General features: G+C 38.5%; 2 protein-coding genes across 2 annotated transcripts; one reads left to right on the plus strand and one right to left on the minus strand.

Annotated features, from left to right (window-relative positions):
• Positions 1 to 1,582: 1,582 nt before the first annotated feature.
• On the minus strand, positions 1,583 to 20,989 carry METTL9 (methyltransferase 9, His-X-His N1(pi)-histidine; the record flags this gene model as incomplete). The annotated part of the gene is made up of 5 exons (XM_080619875.1): positions 1,583 to 1,788; positions 12,442 to 12,626; positions 13,730 to 13,939; positions 16,286 to 16,476; positions 20,816 to 20,989. 5 exons carry the CDS (start codon positions 20,987 to 20,989, stop codon positions 1,583 to 1,585), a joined length of 966 nt encoding a protein of 321 aa, XP_080476001.1.
• On the plus strand, positions 2,613 to 8,879 carry IGSF6 (immunoglobulin superfamily member 6). Its single transcript, XM_080617398.1, has 6 exons — positions 2,613 to 2,695; positions 4,275 to 4,625; positions 5,584 to 5,696; positions 6,836 to 6,892; positions 7,511 to 7,594; positions 8,696 to 8,879. Exons 1-6 carry the CDS (start codon positions 2,629 to 2,631, stop codon positions 8,732 to 8,734), a joined length of 711 nt encoding a protein of 236 aa, XP_080473524.1. The 5' UTR covers positions 2,613 to 2,628; the 3' UTR covers positions 8,735 to 8,879.
• Positions 20,990 to 21,224: the final 235 nt, after the last annotated feature.

Consider the following 21,224-nt stretch of genomic DNA (forward strand, 5'->3'; position numbering starts at 1 on the left):
GATAACAAAAGACAAAATGAATAGATTCGCTCCAGAGCATACATAGCTCATTTTTCCAACAGACAAGTCTGATTGTGCCAAAACTCATTATAATACTGAGAATAATACTGAGCCTGAATTACTGTTGAAAAAAACCCCACCAATCAACTCCCTCACCCTATACTATAGAATATTTACTACTCCACAAGGATGACTGAGACCAAAGGCTATTAAATTAGCAAGAGAAATCACTAACCATAAAGGAAAGGAAGTCCAAGGTAAACCTAAAGACATGCTGAACCATCCCACCTGGCATAAGATCACCAATCATTATAAACCCCCCCACAAAAACAATAAACCAAACACAACACATGATGTTTTTAGGCTTCAAAAGCAAAAGGTCAGTCAGTTCTTACTTTACTTACCAGCTGATACACAAGCTGAGGTTTCTCTGCTCTCACAATCTACATCCTGAGCAACACAAGATGTACACCTGCCACTTCTGTACTACTTATGATGCTGCTTGCTCTTTTAGAGGAAGGTTATATCCCAACTGCCAGAAATCAGCTATTTCAAACAGACTTTTAAAAACATGTTAAAAATAAATGGCATTTATTTATTGCCCCTGAAGATAATGTCCCAAGCTAGCAAAACCTTCACCATCAGGTCCCTATAACCTCATCCTCAGAGGCAGTTTGACCCACAACATTTGCTAGAAACTGCCTGCAAATTTTTTAAGCTGAAAACTTTTGGGAACAACTTGCTTAGAAAGTTTGTTATTGAAACCATCAGTTTAAAGTGCAATTTTGTCAAGTTCTGCCATCACCTCTTCAGCTGGAAAATAGCATATGCAAAAGCAATGAGGATTTATGAGGCTTTGAGAGCAACATGAAGGAAATCCATCCAAAATTATGCATCTTTTGTGGACTGTTATTCTTTTAAACAGTATTTAAATGCTGTTAAAAAAAACTCCACAAGGTTAGGCTGCTTCTGAAAGCTTGATTCTCAACACAAAGAGCAGCTGCTGCAGAGAAGTGCGGCCATGGTTACAAAAATGAACACAAAAGTTGATGCAAAAAGTAATCTCAAAAAAAGTTTATTAGCATGATTAAAAACACGGGAAGAACGACAGTAAGAAAGGACGTAACTCAGCATGGAAGAATATCCATTTCAACAGTTTGTATTCACCAAAGCTTCAACTGAATGGGTACCTTTATTGCCAGATTTCACTTGATTTCTTTAACAACAGTTCACATTGTATCAGTTTCATCATTAGCAGAACTATTGCTTTAGTTTGGATCTGACCCCTGTTGCAGGTATGTATAAAAAAATATCCCTCATTACTGCTGGATTGCAGAATGTATTGTTGATTTAAGAGCTGGTAAAAAAAGACAATCTCAACTTAAGAGTCTGTTTAAAAAACAACTTTTCTCCTAATCACACTACAAAGAAATACATTAGTATTTTGGCCTTTAAACTTCTCACATGGTATTTATTTAGCATGGCAATCCCAAATTCCCTCCCTTTAAGTAACCGTAAATCAAACTCCTCTTTCAGAGGCTGCATCTTGGGTTAAGGTTCTGAGGATTTACTTCATACGTGCTTACACTGGCTTGAGGACGAAGACAGCATCATCTAGTACATAGTAGTCATTATACATATCACCTTCACATAGGTATGGCAGTCTGGTGAAAGCCTCTATGGCAAAACCAGCTTTACTGAAAACTTCTGGCAGGCTATTCACCTGTTCTTCCCAAGTGTGCCCTTTGATTTCCAAAACTTCTGAGGGCTTTTCCCACTTGCCACCTACTGAGAAAACAAAATAAGTTTGTTTAAATTAGAAAGAAAACTTTATTGTGTGATGTGTTTTCTTACAGAGAGCATATTACACAGATTGTATTCCACTCCACTTCTAAGAGGAGGCTGACTAGCCATTTGTGGAGATGTTGCAAGATCAGCTCAAGTTTTGCTGATTGTTCAGAAGCAGCTCCTTTTTAAGATTATCTTTGTTACATTTTTAACTAGCAATTCCAAGACTGGCTGAAAAGATGCTTCCACTAGTGAGGCTGGTGTTCAGCAGACATGGTCAGACAGGCTATTTAATGAAGATGTTTTCCAGCATTATAAAATTCTTTCTTTCTGCCCACTGCCTGGCCAAAGCTGTCTTCACATAGTTACAGTAAACAGAGCCGGCAAGCTGAAAATGATGGTTTGCTGTGAAGCTTCCATCTGTAGACCACAACATTACAATGGCTGGCTACGGAATCTTTGTTCCTCCAGTGGCCACCTACTAGCTGAGATGGTAAAGACTGCTTAGGGTCACATGAAATTACAAAGCCAAACATTTGTAGCATAGTGGAAAACATGTTGTCATTTGTTATAACCAATGAAATAATCTGAAGGATTACAGGTACAGCTCTCAGAAGTTCAAAATTTAAAACTGTTCACTCATTTTCCAAGTAATACCATGCACAAATAACAAATGTTTTCTGGTTTGGTCTGTACCTTTAACCAGCTTGCTAAATGCAACAGTAAACACTCTTCTAAACAGGAAGCTCTAAATCTTGTGATTCAGATGGTTCTGCAACTCCAAATGTTTCCTAAGTTCCTCTTCCTTCAAGCAGAATCATGTCCAGAGAGGTAGAAGAAATGGCATCTTTCAACAAATTAAAAAACGTGCTCATGCTGGCGTTACATTGGATTCTGCACGGAGCTGGTAAGACATTTTTTTTTAACTTCTTGTATTTTCCCATGTAATAACAGTCAAGATTGAAAAATGTTATGATTTGCAAATAGCTATGAAATCAGAGCAGTGAAAAGTTTTACTGAGAATCAAGCTAGTTTCTGCTATCCTCATACAACTTCCAAATTAAACAACTGTTAGCTTTTACTTCCAAAAGCCTGAAATGCTCCTGTAACCTAAGATTTCTGGGTCAAATCCTACTGTGCTTCCCTGCAAAGAACTTCACAGCAGCAGTATGTCAGCATTTCAGTGCAGCTGTGCTTGTTTCAGAGGAGCTCAGCAGACAGTATCTACATAAACTGCAGCCATGGAGCTCTGCCCTGCAAAGCCACTGTGACCCCCAGATTAACATGGAAAGAGTAGGGGATCAGCTACAGAAGCACAAGCTACTGCCTTTCACCACACAGGGTGCAAGTACACCAACAACTCATATTACTACAATCTTCAGATTGCCGTAGCTGCTATGGAGCCATTCTGATGGTGATCTGACACAGAAGTAGTTTCATTTTATTCCTGTAGAAGTCACAGACACTGAATCTGCTTGGATCTGTCCATAAAACACTCAGTGAGAAAAATTATGAAGGGACAATGCTGACTGTCCACCATGGACAGGCTTATAAATTGTGTATCAGCAGCGGATTAAGAGACTTCAGTTTATTTTTATTCTTCACTTGTTATTTTCTAGGAAGTAGAAAATGATGCTGTTAAGCAACAACCTTCATTTTCACTGCAATATCTCAATTCCATTGTTTGAGTAAAATTAAATAGACTAAAACAATATTTAAATTATGGGTTTCAAGGACTTAGAAAAAATCTCCCAGACCAGTCATATTAAACTTCACATTTCAGTTCCTTTATTAGAATTCTATTCTCTGATTAACCTTCCTGTTTTCTCTGCACACATTCTTAAATGTCAGAACTAACAAGCAATATTATTATCCTTAGAAACCCAGAGTCAATATGTGTGACAAAGTGAAAGAATATCTAGGAACTACTATAAATTCTAATCAATGTTATGAAAATGCTAAATTATAAATGACTGCATCTATGACATTTCCACTGCCTGCCATTGGCTGTCTCACTTGACTCAGAACAGGAACAGTAGAGAGAGAAAACCTTGCAGAACTACTGCACTGAGCATCTACAGCTATGTCATACTACCCCATCACCACCCATCAACCCCCAAAACACTCAGGACTAAATCTGAGGTGGGGAACTACACAAGGAATTCTTTTGGTCTTCTCCAGGGCCAAAGGAGACATTCATGGTATTTCAGATAGATTATTCTTCCCTTTACTTTTTCAGAAAAACAGAAAGCTAAGCACATTACCACCAAGGTAAAGCTGTTAAATGAACATACAGGCAAGCTGCAGGAATTACCTAAAAGAAAAGTTTGCTGGAAACAACCTTAAAACTTTCAAGTTCAAAACACAGTTGGTTTTCCTCCTTTCCTCCCACCTTTTCTCAAATGAGCCAGAAGTCTCTTATTTTCTTTTTAGATTGTGCCTGGCTTTTAACTGTCCCTCACATTACCGTTGTTTATTCTCAACAGGTGCTACAGATACCTGCCAAGTCACTGTAACACAACCCAAATTTCAGGAAGTTGACTATTCCATGCACACTGTGTTCCTGACATGTACTTTCTCAGCTTTTGGATGTTCTTCGTTTCCACCTCAAGTTCTATGGTTTCGCTTTTTAACTAAAAAGCATGAGGATTTGTGTACTCCAGGATGCATAGATCAGCAGAAGTACAAAGTACATTTATCTAAGAATAACATTTTACTTCAAATCAGTAACCTGACTGTAGATGACAATGCTGTCTATATCTGTGGAGTAGCATTTTCAGATTCAAGTTCACCCCATTCTAAACAAACAGGAGATGGAACAGTACTAACAAAAGCAGGTCAGTTGATCATTCCTTCTTAATGAAGCATTTTAAAATAAATACATTATCTTTCCTAAATATTCTCTTAATTTACACTTTCAAGGATGGCATTTAAGATGGAAATACCAACAGAACTGCTAGTAGTATAACTGTATTAAAATATTAACAGTAAAACCATGGAGGGATTTTATGAATAAGCATTTTAACCTTGCTTGCTAATTAGACTATTGTCATATGATGCAAATGACTCCTGAATTCTATAAAAGAAAGAAGTTTTGCACTTGTGTTATCTAACAATACTCTACATCCTCCTAGATAAAAGATTTTAATGGCTATCAGAAAGGAAGTACAACAGAAAAATGAGAAGTAGAGAAACTGACACTTAGTGGAAATACATGCAACAGAGTACAGGGTCTCAGAACTGGGAATTCACTGTGCCAGCTTAAGAAAAAAGGCTTAGTTCTGAACTTCTGCATCATTTGCCTTCTAATTAAGAAAGTGATGAGACCTCATTATCTGCATTTCAGTTTTGCATGCCTAAAATATAGAAAAAAGAAAAACAACAAAAAACTCAAAACTAACCCAAAACCAAACCCACCAAAAACCCCCAAAACAAAACAAACAACCTAGCTGGATTATTACTTTCCTATATTCCTTCTTTCCTCTAATTGCATTTCCGAACAAATGCCTATGAGCTGTATTAAGATATCCAGAAAACTGGATTCTATTCTCTGTCTACCCCAAAGGAAGGGTTCATAATAAAAATAACAAGTCTCCATTGTCCTCATGAACATTCAGGGAAACAAAACAAAAGTGATCACACTAAATATTTTAGACTGAAAATGAACTTGACAAATATTGAGTGGTGTAAGGGGCTTTTAATTCCTCAGAGGAACGGTGATGAAATGCAGAATCTGAAGAAAATTATGTGTATCAGAAGACCTGTCCTTTATTCTAACACTCACTTTCAATAAAGGAGCAGAGAAGCAGCACAGCAACAGAAGACTTGGCTTCATCTTCATGATCATCACCTCAACCTCACTGTTTCTATATAGTGCTACCATATTCGCATTCTTTTTAGTCTACAAGGTAAGAAAGTGATTTTTCTAATTTTGTTAATTTTGTAAAATGAAGCAGTTTTATCATCTCCATTAGGAGAACAAAAAGACATTCCTAGATTCCCTAACTTTCATGCTTAAGTTTCAAAGAGGCAGTTGGTTGAAGTTCATACGCTTCACAGATCTGCAAACTCTTGTGTGGCACATACCTGTACTCTCAATAGCAACCCCAGTTTTCTTTTTCAGTAAAGTGTCTAAAAGAAAAGGTATCCTGAAGTTAAAATTATCCTGAGAGTATTAATCAGGAAGTTGGAGATTATCTGTTGAGGCTCACTCAAAAAAGCAAAAACTAGAAACTACCACTGTAAATCATCAACTCTCTGGATTAGTTTCCTTTAAAATGATTTCATGTCAAAGTATTCGTGACCACAGACTGACTTTACTTGTGTAATGAAATTCTATTCACACATCATACTCATACATCATACGTGGAAGAGAGACCTTGGTAAAATTTAAACACATCAGAGACTTTGAAGAAGTTTTATGCTTATAGGAAACAAATGCATCAGAATGCACCTGGTTAAAAGTCACACAGTTATTGTTGTAGGGGTTGTTTGGTTGTTGTTTTTTTTTTAAGCTAGAGGAAAATTTGTGTTTAGTTAAAATAAACACGCAAACCTGCAAGTGAAATCTTTACATAATAATGAGACTTTGACATGAGAATAAGGACTTCACAGCCCTAAGTGGTATGATATGCTAAAATGGTTCTTTGCTGCAGTGATCACTGTGTAAGCGTAAAGACAGGACAGACTTTTTTAGTTTTGTTTTTCTTTAAACTAGGTGAAGTAGTATAGTGGGAAACATTAACTAAGCCTTTTTCAGGGGAATATAGGTTATCTGTGATGCTACTGGTTTACTTTTGAGAACTAGGCAGTGTTTCAGGCAGGTTCCACTGTACTCAAAGCAAAATTACTTGCAGTGTCTACTACCAGAAGCTAAAAAAGGCCTTACATGGCTGAAAAGGTCTCTGATTTCTCAATGGTACAAGCTGATCTAAGGACTTTTCTCTACAAACTGTTTGACACTGTAAAAGAGCAACACCTTTAACTATTCTGCTACCTTAGCAGTTGGCATCTCACATTTTAATTGTTCTTTATTATCTCTCTCTAGTTAAAACCAAAGCTGCTAAAGAAAAGCAGGAATGAAGACCAAAGAACAGAAAACTGTGTATGTTATCAGTTCATTTGCTTTGTCGCTGATTTAGAGCTTTTTTTCCCCATCTTTTTAAAGTATACTGGGCATTCATTTTGTGATTAACAGATTATGTGGTTAAAGAAACATTCAGAGCTGCTAAGGCTTTACTTCAGATTTGTACAAAACTAGTAAATGAACTTACATTTCACTAATTTAAATTTAACAAGTTGGATACAGGATGTCAATTTATGTAAAGGCCACCTCTAGTACACAGCTTCCTTTAAGTTTTAAGTAAATTTTGTTCAACCTTCTGAAAGTAATATGTTTTGCTATTAATTATTTGTTTAAATGCTGCATTCAGGTAACCCCTAATGGATTTAAAACAAGTCTATTTAGAACCTCCATCACCATGTATCTTTGAAAAAAAGTAGAAGCCATACATTTAAATATCCATTAAAAAAGTCATGTAAGTTAAGAGATATAATGCTAATGTAATAACCCTTCTACCTGTCAAACTGTAAGTTCTTAAAGTGTTATTTAGTAAGATTCCCAAAGACATATAGAGGGGAAAAATCAGAATCATAAAAGGTAGAAAAAGATGCTCCCTCAACCATACATAGCACTGACATCAAGTGTTTGAATAACTTGCAGAAAATCACCAGTGGACGAAAAATTTTTCAAGCAATTGCCCAGGAACTTCAAAATCAGAGATACACCGAGCACTGCCAACAGCCTGTGAGTATCTATATACCAATACTGACATTTATGGAGAAAACCAGGAACTGGTACTTTTTAAGAGTGTATTATTCCCATATCCTCTGGAAATGGACTTCTAAAAGTTGATAAAGATCTCAAAAAAAAAGTATTCTGCACTACAAAGACAATATAAAGCATTCTAAATGATAATACATATACATTTATATATATACACATGATAGCATATACTTTATAGAATGTATGTGTGAACATTTAAAAATGAAGCTTCCATAAATCTGTATTTGCCAAGAAGAGGTCCCAACAAGGGCCTCTGGACTTTTGGTGAAATGCATAGAGCTATTAAGAGTCCATTTTTGAAAAAATGATAGCTAGACAGGAACATTACAGAGCTGTTATAAAAGCTGTACAACATTCTTCCAGATACTTCCCCTTCCTTCAACATCCACAGCCTAAACTAAGTATTCAACATCACTGGGTAAAGCCACACAACTTCTTTCAGCATTCCAAATTCATGCCAATATGTCTTATATAATGACCGTAATTGTGCACATGCCATGTTAAGTTACAAAAAAAAAAACCCAACAAACCCCAACTTTAGAAGTCACGTGTATTTGCAAACAAATGGCTTCAAAATCCTGCTTTGAAAATGCTGCTCTTGAGAAATGGTATAAATTCTTTCCTATTCTGACCATAGACTGCACTACTTCAAGAAGAAACCAAAGAAACATATAACAAATGCATGAATCTCCTCTATGCATTTTTACTTCATTATTTCCACCTGGCCCCAATTGTTTCCCTCTGTGATTACCCCTTTAAAGACTTCAAGTCTCTGCTGACATGACCTGGTCCTTGGTTTGAGCATCAGATACAAACACAGTGAAAACAAGGGATATGTTTTACTGCCTCTGTGCTCCCTGGAGATTAGGAAAAGCCGAGAGGAAGGGAAATACGCTTTGAATCCCATAGATGTCACATGACCAAAACCAATTGGATAGAGGGGAGAAAGGAGTTTACTGAAACAATAAAGGAATGGAGTTTGCCTGGAAAAGGAAATTTTGTGTTATTTAAAAAGTAAAAAGTTCACAGCAATAATAAAATACTTCTCCATTTTTCCCTTAGGAAGATTTGGAAGATGACACTGTTTATCAGAACAGATAAGCCCGTGCTGCTGTTCAGATTTCTTCAGTATTTCTCACACAGATGAAGAAGGGACAGATAAAGAAGTTAAGCTTCTTCACATACTTCCTCTGCTTTAAAAAGAGAGGAGACAGGAGACCTTGCAGGGCAGTGTTCTTGATGAGTATTTTCTAAACAGGTCACCAAACCCAAGTGCGTTGTGCATTTATATTACATTTTACTTCCATTTTCCATTCTTTAAGAATAAGAACCATGGGAAAAGACTTCATCAGGTAACTGCTAACCTTCCTAAGTTTCCTATCAGTTTAGATTTAACCCTGTGCATTTTTTAATTTTTACGTAAGTTTACATGTATTCCTTTTATGTGAATTTGTGAAAGATGTATAATTGACAGCAACAGAAAATAAACTTGTTTCACATGTGAAATTTTGATTTTAGTCATGTTAATGTGATAGTTATCAACATAACAGATATACAGAACTACAAAACAACAGTTACTGAGTCTTAATAACAGCTTAAACAGAGCAAAACTTCTGTATTCTGTAGGTAGGCAAGCAGAAATAACAGACAATATAAATGCATGTAATATCATAGTAGAGCTCAATTGGAATAGGAGCTTCTTCCTAGGCTACTTAGGAAAGGAAAGTAGCAGTCATAGTGAGAAGGTTGCTCCTGCAGTATTAAAAAATCACTTGCTAGACAGATAACTCTCATTTTCCACTCTTACCAGGCAAAGTCAGGATTACCTGGAGCACAAAGTTTTGCCTTTACATGCCTGTTCAACATGGAGGCAAGCATGAACACAGAAGTATGCTAGCTAGCCAAGGGAGTACATTGAGTGTATTTTTTTAAAAGTACCTGTTCTTTTAGCAGTTATTATGTAGCCAATCCACAAATTCAGCACTTTAACAAAAGATCTCTTAGTATCAGGGATTCTCCCTACATAAGAACAGCTGCATCTTTTATCACCATTTAAATAAAGCCAAGCTTTGTTTAACAGATGAAATGGCATTTCTCACTTCAGTGAGATGAGCACTGACAACTGAGACAAAGCAAGGGTCCACCTAGCACAGTACTGTTTACAGCTCAATTTAGTAGCAAGGAAGATAGAAAATCCACCTTGTCTTCTTATCCCTGTCAATCAATCACAAGGAATTACTGTGTTCAACAGGAAAATTGCACAATCACAGGCAGCTAGTGTTTACTACTTCTGAAGTATGGAGCCTGTGACATTTTTATTTTAGAGAAATTTAAACTAGTCTAGTCACATACTGTCTAATAATGCCTTTATAGAAATATGGTTTCTATATTAGGAAATACAATGGATTTTTTATGACCCTATGGGGCACCTATTAAAACATGAAGTTACATTTAATAGATGTTCTTATGTGACTAGTCTAACACCTTACGATTCATCTGGCTTACTTGCCAAACCTAGATGTGCAAAATTGTATTATTTTTTGTTATGTTGAAAATAAAACTCTGTAAAGCCCCAGAAAGAATTTATGATTAAGCTACTTTGTCTGGACTCTAGGTGTCACTGTAATTCCAGAAACAGTAAGCACAGAAATGTATTTTAATCTCCTCCTCCACCTTGCTTTGTTCTCTTAAACCAAGTTTTATGTTATTCGGATAAACAGTTTCTGCAATTAGCCTCCCATTACGTTACATACAATAATCCAAATATCTTATTTTGATCAAAATTGTGTCTCTATTTCTAGGAGCAAACACTTTTCCTGCCTCATGTCTTCTCTATTTGTTTCCCATCTAAAATTCAGAAGTTTCTCCAGACGAGTCCAAACTGGTTTTAATTAGCTTCTAAAAGAACTTACTTGAGCCATTAAATGTTCTCTTCTTTGAATGTTGCAAGTATATATTTTTGTTAAATATAAAGCATATGTACTTATCTAATACTTTTTAAAATGCATCATCTTTTAGAACAGCTAAATGAAAATAATGAAATTCTAAAATCAATTTATTATCATGAAGACGAGCAGTTCATCATCTATTTCTTTAGGCTACAGTTAAATAGATGAGTAGGAAAGCTCCAGTGAAATGACAGTAACTTTTGTGTGTGTTAATTTGCATTGTCTAAAGTTTATATGGATCCATATCCATAATAGTGATAAACAAAAACTGAGTATGTTTTTAAGTTTCACAACATATTAAGGAAACAAAACTGCCTTAAGGAAAGTGACTAATCTCCTATAAGTCCCCACCACTTTTTTATGACTTAGGTTTACAAGACTTCTTACAACAGATTCCAATTTTCAACAAGAAAGAATGACTGAGTTCAAGAGTCACAGAGCAGATTTCTAGTCCCTTGGGATTTATAAACTTAAGTTTTTGTTCTCCTCTCAGTACCTTGTGGGAGATTAATGATGAGCGATATAAGTGGACTTCAGAGTAGTTTCTTCCTTAATTCATCTACCGCCTGTTGAACCAGAAGTTGCATGTGTTCTGTCACATGGCTACCCAACAGCACTCAGAAAAGTAGATGACAGGTGCAATAGCGATTGCAAAACACAATGGCACATAGTTTTGAAGGTACACAAACAAAAAAGCTACTCAAATGATTTCCCGATTTCTGCTTCCAGTATGCCAATGAAAGACTAGAAAGACACTGCTGTTATTATTTGGAACTTTAAGGAATTTTTAGAAGAGGAAGCTGTATTGTTCCACATTATAGGAACAATAAGTTGTAACCAAATACACTTGAAATACTGTACAGACACGTGTCAACATCTCCCATCTCATTTAAGATATGCTACTTTTCAAAATAGTTACAAAATTATTTGCTTAAATACTGTATTTTAAGCAATTCTTCACCTGAGGGAATTATTTTTTATACTTAAAAATTAATTTTGATTACATTTCATCATATTCATTGACAGAATGTTCAGGCTGTCGGTTGTGTATTTGCTGGAGCTACACGCCTATCCACAGACAAGTCTTAATACTCAAGGACAACCAGTATTCCAATGATAACTGATGAACACCAGCCTCCTCAAATTCAAACCAGCTTTAGGGTGCCTCAATCCACAATCATAGGCATGTAAAAAAACAGTTTCCAGTCTTTTTTGAAGTTTAATCATAGGGACAGATTAACCCAAAAATCTCTCATGTATTTCTTCAAAATGCAACTAGGGGAAATAATGGGGGTTTGGCACTGAATTTTACTTTTCAACTTCCATTACTGATACAACATAAACAGTGCTTGATACTTTGTATCAGTAGGGGTCCCTATTTTACTTTGAGAGCCCATGTTGGAAAGTGAACCTTATCTCCTTGGGAATTTTTAGGTGCAGTTCATCTGAAACAGTTTGACCTGAACTGCTCTATCCAACATTACAGGCAGTTCTGATGGCTTTGCTCAGGTGGTCACTAGAGACAACTGGGGTGACCTATATGATAGCAGCAGAAGGCCCTAATCAGAGATCTGTTTTCCCATGTTGCTCCAACATAGCTCAAAGGTGGCAACCTGCAGAACAGGATATGTGACTTCAATATTTGAGCTTTTTGTTGGTGTCAACAACACATGTTTAGGAATTAAGAAAACAGCTTACATCATATGCCCTATTTACCTATGATTCACTTCTGAATGTGCACCGTACAAGTTATTCGTAAAAATTAAATACAAACATGCCAATTAAACATTTAATTTGGGATACTGTAACCTACAAATGTTTTCTTTACCTGCCTAAATAGCTATTAATCTGTGTACTTACCATTTTCCACATATGGGTGAAATGGCAGAACTAATGCTAGAATGACTCTGCCTCTAGTTGGCTCCAGTACACTTCTAATATCTTTTAATACAGTCAGTGGTTGATCACAGCGATCCAGCAAATTCAAACAGCTGATGACATCATACTGAAATCCTGTGTTTTGCCATTCATTTATACCAAGCACTCTAAAAGGAGAAAACGATACAGTCTGTTAAACAAACACAAGCTGAGTTCAAAGAGAGCCACTGAAGACAAAAATTCCCTATGAATGTGTTTATAATGCAGGTAAGGTCAGCCACCTAGGCAATGAGAAGAGACAGATATGATGCTTCTGATCTTTCAGAAAAGAAAACTAAATCAACAATCAAAAGTGGGCATGGCTATATATCCAGCTATAAGAACCTGTGTATTGCCTTATAGCCACCCGGCAATATAGGAAACAAACCCCAAACCCCCAGGTATTAGAAGAAAAAAAAAGTGCTGTCCTAGAATAAAACTGAAGATACTTCTCAAGAAACAACAAAGTTGAAATATGATGAATGGCTTGCTGCAATCTATCCACTCTGCTTTGCCAGTGTGAAAACCCAGACTCAAAATTAGCCATTATGTTTCCTCTCAAAACACAGGTTAAAGAAAAGAAATCCAGTTTCTTCATTCTTTGGGTTGAAGTCTAGGGAAAAAGTGCCTGAAATACTCAACAAGACTGGATCTGCTGCCTGCAAGAACCTGCAGGAGCTGTGATGAATGCATGAACAAAGTTCTGAAAGTGCGAGGGTTTAGTTACTAAATGTTACTCCATCTAACAGCAGGAGCTAAGCAGAGCAAGAATAAAAGGATCTTTACACAGATGTCTACATTTTAGGACTAGATAGACACAGATTACTGAGGTATCCCTATTATCAAAACTCTGCTTTCTCTGCAGTATCTGCCTTCCTCTTCCAATTCTGGACTGTTCAGTTAGGCTGTTTGCCTGATTTTCATCTCTGACTCCCTTGATTAAAGCAATTTATGCAAGCTATGAAGAAAGAGAATTCAAAATGGTTGCTGCCTATTTTGTCTTAGAATCATAGTCTTAAGTAATTGCAGGGAACTTCTGTGTAACAAAAGCACTGGTAAGAAGGAACATCAGATATGTTTGTTTTCCTGCTTTCGTACAGGTTAAACTTTTCCATAAGGATTAAGCAACACAGGAATTGACTGAAAATAGTGAACATTCATTAAATACTACAAAAGATTACCCCGCAGTAATGTCCGATAAACACAATGTAGGAAGTATTCAGTACAATACCTGTATTTCTTCTTCTGAAGCTGCCATATCATCGTTTCAGACAATTCAGTGGCATAGATTTCTTCAAAATGAGGACTCATGACTTTAGTGACTTCTCCATCCCCAGCCCCTAAATCAAGAAGCCTGTGGGATTTCCATTCTGGATTTATTTTAAGCAGTCTTTGAAACTGTTCTGGAGAAAACACAAACATTGAGCCCCTTCCCAGCAGCCTGAAATGTAAAAATAAGAAATGACCCATTTTGTAGGAACTTTAACAGGAAGAACAATGAAGTAATTTAGAATGTGCTTTGGCAGCAACCAGTTACATACATAGTAGGCAAGGTCACTGCTCAGATAAATTCTAAATCCAGTTCAACTTGCCTTGCACTTGTCAGAGATCAAACACATAGCCACATGCAGTTACAGTGGTTAAGACTTCAGAAGGAATTTGATTAGGTGAGGAAGAGTTCACGGGGTGCAGCTCAAGAAAATGATCACATTAGAAAAAAAGAAAAAAAAGGAGGAGGGGAGAAAGACTGGAAAAGATAAAGGCTGGACCTTATTTGTCGTGTTTGCAGATTTGGATCTCTGCCACCTACCTTAGGAAAATAATAATAATAATAAATGAAATAACAGAGGAAATAAAATGGCTGCAACACAGAAGTGGGAACAGTGAATGAGGAATAGAATATGGAACTAGGAGAGAAGCCAGGAAACAGATTTAAAGAAGGGATGGAGCTAACACTGCTGGGGTAACAAAAGGGATTTTTTTTTTAATTGTATGTTACAATGGCTTTTGCTGCTGTCTGCAGATCCTGCATTCAACATGAAGAGCTGTGGAATAGAAAATGGGGAACTCATTAAGGAATTGGGTAGAGGTGACAGTTGGATTCCTCATGGATCAAGTCAATGACATATCCGCCTGTAACTGTTTGAAGACTACACAGTGACAGATTTCAGTTGTCATAACAGAATTCACAAGATGAAACAGTTAGGAGAACAAGCAGAGGAAAAAGAACTGGTCAGTAATAGTCTGAAAGTAGACAAATACCTTGGATAGCAGGTTAAACAAAGACAATGAACAGAAATCTTTTCTGTCCAAGGTGGGAAAAATGCTAAACAAAGATAATCAGACAATCCTGCGAAAAGGAGGCAGCCAAGGAAAGATTGACTGTACTAAAGCACAAAGAAACAAACAAAAAGGATAGAGTATACAAAGTCATGCAGAAGAAACTAAAGCAGGATAATAAATGTATAAAAGTAAACAGAACACAGACAATTTAAGTAGAGCCCCCTTGCAGTACACTTGAGTCAGTCCACACTGGTAATTGGCTCATAGCTATTATTCCTAACAGCACGATGAGGTGGTATTCAAAGCACTGGAGGGCCTTTGAAAAAAAAGAAAAAAAAAAAAAGAGGAAAAGAAAGGAAGAAGACGAGACCAAAGAAACCTTTATATAAAGCTACAAGTAACTAAGAACACCACAGGGAGGCTCATCAAGTCATCTGGTTAGAAAATAAGGGAAAAGATTATTTTTCTAGCCTTGGTAGGCAGCTACTATCCTCATATCAGACTGTACAGAAGCATGTAGTAGATGCAGAGATGGGGATGGTGGAAAAATCAGTTAGATGTAACAAATTGCATTCTTCATAAGGTCAAAACTGACAAGCTGTTAAAAATAAGTCTGAATGGGGTGACATGAGCAAAACAAGGCACTGACTCTTTCGGAAAAAATACTAAAGTCCCTGCAATCTGCTACCTGCCCCTGCAGCCACACAAGCGAGGGATGCAGTAAAACCAGGAAAATAGGGTTTTATAAACTCTTTCCCTGCATTCCTGATGTTTCACCAGTCAAACACGCTGTGTCAGAAGTTATCTCGTCAAGTACAGCTAACAGACAAATGGAGGTGAAATTAAGTTTTACAGAGTAAGACAGAACTCTGTTCCAAATTTGTGTTACCAGACAACACTTTGCCAACTTCATAGAATCACAGAGTAGTTAGGGCTGGAAAGGACCTTAAGGTCATTTAGTTCCAACCCCCGTGCCATGGACAGGAACATCACACACTAAACCATGTCCCACTTCTGACTATTTAGTGATTTGCTCATGTGTGCAGTGGGTGTGAACACACTCTATGGTAGAAACAGTTCTAGATGCAATACAGAACTGGCTGGGTACAGCCACCTTCAACAAGGACAATCACAACAATAACTGATACAGATATGGCTGTAGGTAAAGGGCAAGGCTGGGGCAGGGAGAAAACAGAGGGAAGAGATACAAAGAGAACACTCTTATTCAGAAGGAAATTAATATAATTGTTATAAAATACAATTAGAGTTCTCCAACTGTCTCTTATTAATTGCAATTACCTCCTGTGTCCCCCTGTACAGGAAATGGTGTTCTTCAATTAAGAGGGCTGGGCACAAAGAGCACAGTAGGGCATTTCAGATCTGTTAGACTAGCAAAGGGAAAACTACAAATTTAAAAGCTGACAGACCAAGGGGTATGGCTGAACACCTGAAAACTCTAAATCCAAACTGTATTTATTTTATCTAAGATTGACTTTTCACTTACCCATTGATAGATGTTCTAGACATAAACAGGCTAAAAATTGAGGACACAAAAGAGTGATAGAGCTGGATAAACAGCCAGCCTGATTTCTCAATGCTGTTGTTTAAGAAGATTTGTGTTCCTTGGTCAAGGTAACTCTGGACAAAAATAGGCTGAAGGGATTCAGATAACTGTTCTGTGTTGCAGACATACCACTAGAGAAAGAAATAAAGGATCATTAAAAAATTCAGGAATATAAAACCAGAAGTAGTTAAAACAAACTGAATACACGGAAGGCTGTTAACAATTTTTGTAAATATAAAAATTGAGGTTTTCCTACAGACTTTTCAACAAGCTTCAGGATTAATTTCACTTAGATTTGAACTGTAATCAAGTAATGACCAATTGCTTTCTAAGAAATAATGCTTTTACTTTTTGCTTTATTTATTACCTGGCACTTTTGAGGAATTCTACAAAGTAAATTCCCCAGAAAGCAAACGCAGGTTCTCTATGCAACAGCACCACACTGACAAAATAGTATTAAGTGGGATAACATTATTTTCTATCTTCCAACTCATTCTCACCTTTTCCCTAGGCATCCCCTGAAACCCAATCAGCAAGTGCATCTGCAGTATTTTTCCAGGAAAGGAGATAAAGAATCCAATCAATACTTTTGACCAGAGCTTGCCTGTGTGTTGAACTATGTTTCTCCACTTACCACTACCAAAGGGCAGGTCATTATGTCTATGACCTGCTGCCTCCCAGCATCTCTACTAAAAAATAGGAGCAGGTTCCCACATCTAGGAATTCATCAGTACCAGCTGAAAGGCACTTCTACACTTCATATTGGTAAAATCTAAAGCCCAAGGTAAAATGAGTCAATGATTTTCTATTTGGAAAAGTAATAAGCTGTAAAATATTCTACTATTTTATTATCCCCATGTAAGGCATATCTAAACTCCTTTAAAAGCTGTTTTACATTACTTATATGCAGAAAAAAACCCTGTGCAAAACAAGGCAAACATAAATCCTGAAATTTTAGGACCCTCATGGCCATCTTCTGCACCTCCAGCAAATACCTGTAATGCTGCAGCATTCTGGAACGTCAGCACTGACAATAAACTTCAAAAGGTTATTCACTGCTAGGGTGCAATGCCAAGCTAAAACCCCCTTTGCTCAATATGCAGAAGTTACAAAAAAAAGTTTTAAATGTAATTTTAATTCAGAATGTTGCTCCTATTTTTCCACTCTCCTACACGTATGCAGTTATTGTCAGCCCTGCTAATAGAATCTCTAATGTCATTGTGTTTGTTTTCTAACATCAAGAGTTATTCCTCCCAGCAAACACTCTCTTATCTCCCCTTTACTTCTTGCAATAATGTTCCTTAATCTGGCTGCATGTGTTTATTGTGCAGATAGGGAGTTATAAGTATCTTAAAGAGAGATTGAGAGTTTTAACAGAATTTTGTAAAAATGCATGTGGAAGGACAGTAAATGGTCAGCTGGGGTAACTCCACAATGTTTTAACATCTAAGATTGCATCTATAGCCATATAATGCAAAAGGTGTGCTCTTATCCTGATCCCTTCACATCTGTTGTACCTAGTTGGGAGGGGAACAGTCACTTAGTGCATGTTTACACAGCATTCAGCACAATGAAACTTCCAGTCTCTACTATAAAGTAAATAATAATGGGACAAGATTATTATTCTAGCATCCTGCTGCTTCACAATAATAGTGCCAGCAAGCAGAGGGCAGCAGACAGCTGCACCAAGATCATTATGCCAGATTCATAAACAGGGGTTCCATCAAACACTGACCCAAAGCAGCAAGGGATGTCAAGAGCCTCCAGCCAAAGAGCAAACATAAGCCTGCTTAGGTTTACTTTGAAAACCACTTGTGTAATGGGTACATTTCCGGCAGAATCAGGCTCTTAACTGTACTTTCAAACACACTTGCAGGCAGCAGAAGTAAATGATTCCTTTAAAAACCAGATCTTGAGCAAGTTTGTGCCACATGATGGAGCGTGGCACAGAGAGCCCCGAGGCAGCCGATTTACCAGTTTAAGTCTTTTCTCATTGCAGCATAGTGCTAGTTAAATGAATCAGCATAGTCCAGTGATTCCCAAAAGGAATCCCTATTGAGTCATGAAAAACCACTAAAGCAGCAGCCTGTGTACTTTGTCCATCCATCTTCAGAAGCCAATTTCAGGAGCCTGGCAGAAGTGAACAAACCCAAGGAGCAGGCTGGGCTGTGTGTCTAGTTCATTTATCCAGACTGGACATGTCTAGAGCGGCTCAGATGCCTTTTTCCATATGTCGCCATTTTCAATCCAGAAAAAAAGCATCCAACCATCAAAGCTTTGGGAAACACAGGCTTTGTTCCATAAGCAATATGATGCCATATACACTATACCTGAGCTCATACACCTTGGTTCTGCGCTGAACTGTCACCTGTAGTTCCAGCATCTGGCCATGGAAATCAACAGTCCTACAATTCTTGTCTTTAAGACTTCTAAACATTGATCTATATTGACATAACTATTGGCAGGATGATGATGGCAACAATTGTGAGAAGAGAAACTTGTTTCCAGAAATAAGGCATTGTTCATAGACCTTCTCTAATTTCTTCCACATGGTTAATCTTGCCAATAAGGTTTACTGGCAGCTACCTAGGTAACGCTAGTAAACAATAGATACGATAGCAAATTATAGAAGGGAAAAAAAAAAACCCACAACAAACCCAAGCAAAACAAACCAAAGGCAACACAGGATAAAACCAATCCAAATTTCAAATGACAAAACTGGTGAAAAACACCTTAATTCTGGAATCACTTTCTCAGAACAGAAACTACTTTTGTTTTCCTTCATGTACAATACATGAAGAGCCCTTTTCAGGACACAAGTTTAATGACAGGAATCAATCTCTTGTAGCACAACAGCAGAAAAACTACAGCACAAAGATCTGAAAAGATATGTTAAGACCTTTGTTATAGTAAAAATTATAAGTATTGACAACTCTTGCCTAATATTAGTGAAAGGAAGAAAATGTTCTTTCAGATAACTTACGTAAAACTAATGAAGTCAGTAAAACCGCAGTCAAAGTACCTGGGGCCTCAACATGCAATCCTTACTTATGAGTAACCTCACCAGCTCTGTAACCATAAATCTTACTAAACTCCCTAAATAATCCATACTTTATGTTTAAAATCTAGATCCAATAAATGAGAAATTGAAATTATTCAATGCAGACCATCTACCAGTGGATGACAAAATCATCTCCATAACACATTTCCTTCGCTGACTTTGTCATTCAAGTAAGTTTTTCACAACACAAAAGACTTTCAGATTTTCTTTGTTCACCAGAAGGAAGTCTTTTCTGTAAATCTGAATTCTGCTTCTCTTTGTACTTACGCACTGAGTGATCCAAACTGCAGACCATATTCATTAAACCCCAATAACTCCGTAGCAAGATTCTGGGTGTCAGTGCCCACCCAGAGCACTAAAGACGCTTCAGTAACAGGCAAGCTTGAAGAATTACAGTGCATAATTCTGTTCTACCTTAGACAGCAGTCTTCAAGTATTTATGCTACATCATCTTCATTAGCTCAGCTCTGTATATTTTACTTAGAATAAGTTAGTATATTCCTTCAACACTAAGAGTTTTTATTAGCCATTCTGAATTCCTGCCAGATTTTCAGTGGCACTTTGGTAAAATATAGTGCAGATCTGAATATATTCCAAACGCAATTATGTCACATAGCCATTGCACTGCAAGGGTATAGCCCCTCATTTCCCACAAAGTACTGATTCACGTGCCTGTACTGCCCAAGTATAGCACTAACCTTTTATTGCAGTCATATCACATTGCAAACTCATTTCCAGCTTGCCATCTACTACTGTTCCAAGACCACCGTGAGCTTCACAGTTTCCCAGTTGCTCACTTTTTCCTATTTTCCTCTAGTATTAATTAAAAGCGTCTCTGTGATTACAAACCCACCCCATTCAACACCACCTGCAAACTTCACTCAAGTGCACTCACAGAGCCCACCTGGCAGACGGTTTACATCTCTGAGGCAGCCCTGACACCCAACCCGACGCCTCACCTGAGTAAGGGGACACAGCGCTGGCTTCCCACCCCGCCGTTACCGCCGGGCTCCGAAGAACCCCCGCGGCGAACACCCCAGTCCACAGCAGCTCCAGCACCAGCACCTCGCCTCTCCTCACAGCAGGCTCCCGGACGCATTCCACACGTCAACTTTCTCTCCGGCAGGACCGAGCTGTTCCCTCTCTTTGTCTGGCGCTGCCCGGCCCGGTGCCCCCTCAGCCTGCCCCAGGGTATCCGCTCCTCCCGCCCCGCTCCCGCAGCGGCCGGTACTTAGGACGCCCCGGAGGACGAAGACTCCCCTCGCACCCTCCTCCCGCTGTCCCCCGCGGAGCTCCCCGGGAGGGTGGGGGGAGGCCGCCGTGCCCACCCGGGAGCCTCCCCCAGCCCCGCCGGGAACAGGGATAGGGGGAGACGCGGGAAGGGAAGGACAGCTGCCATGGGGCTGTACCTGGTGGTTCTCTCTGGCGCCCGGGGCTGGGTGGCTGTGGCTGCCCATCATATTCACGTAGATGGACCTGGATAAAGGGCTCCTCAGGTACCTGGCAGGGCCAGCCCACATCTTCCTCCTCAGCACCCACAGGAACAGGGTGTAGCAGCCCAGCCAGATCAGCCACAGTCTCATCGGGGAAGGGGCGCGGAATCACCCGCTGCCACCGCCTCCCCTTTCCATGGCAGTGGCGGCGCCGGCAGCTCACAGCCAGCCCGGCTCGGCTCCGCTCCGGGGCCCGCACACACGCTCAGGCCGGAACGCGCGGCGCCGCGGCAGAGGGGGCCAGCCGGACGCCTTCGCTGCGACACGCCGCGGCCTGGCGCGCACCCGCTCCCTCCCTTTCTCTCGCCAATCACAGCGCGGGCGG

This window comes from Psittacula echo (assembly GCF_963264785.1).
Source record: "Psittacula echo genome assembly, chromosome: 5".
Lineage (NCBI taxonomy): Eukaryota > Metazoa > Chordata > Aves > Psittaciformes > Psittacidae > Psittacula > Psittacula echo.

What these genes read in the sequence shown, in the direction of transcription:
- IGSF6 (XM_080617398.1), top strand. Translation starts at nt 2,629, where the DNA reads ATGGCATCTTTCAACAAATTAAAAAACGTGCTCATGCTGGCGTTACAT. An exon ending in AACAGTACTAACAAAAGCAG is followed by an intron (nt 4,626 to 5,583) that starts GTCAGTTGATCA and finishes CTTTCAATAAAG; the next exon opens with GAGCAGAGAAGCAGCACAGC. An exon ending in ACCAAAGAACAGAAAACTGT is followed by an intron (nt 6,893 to 7,510) that starts GTATGTTATCAG and finishes AATAACTTGCAG; the next exon opens with AAAATCACCAGTGGACGAAA.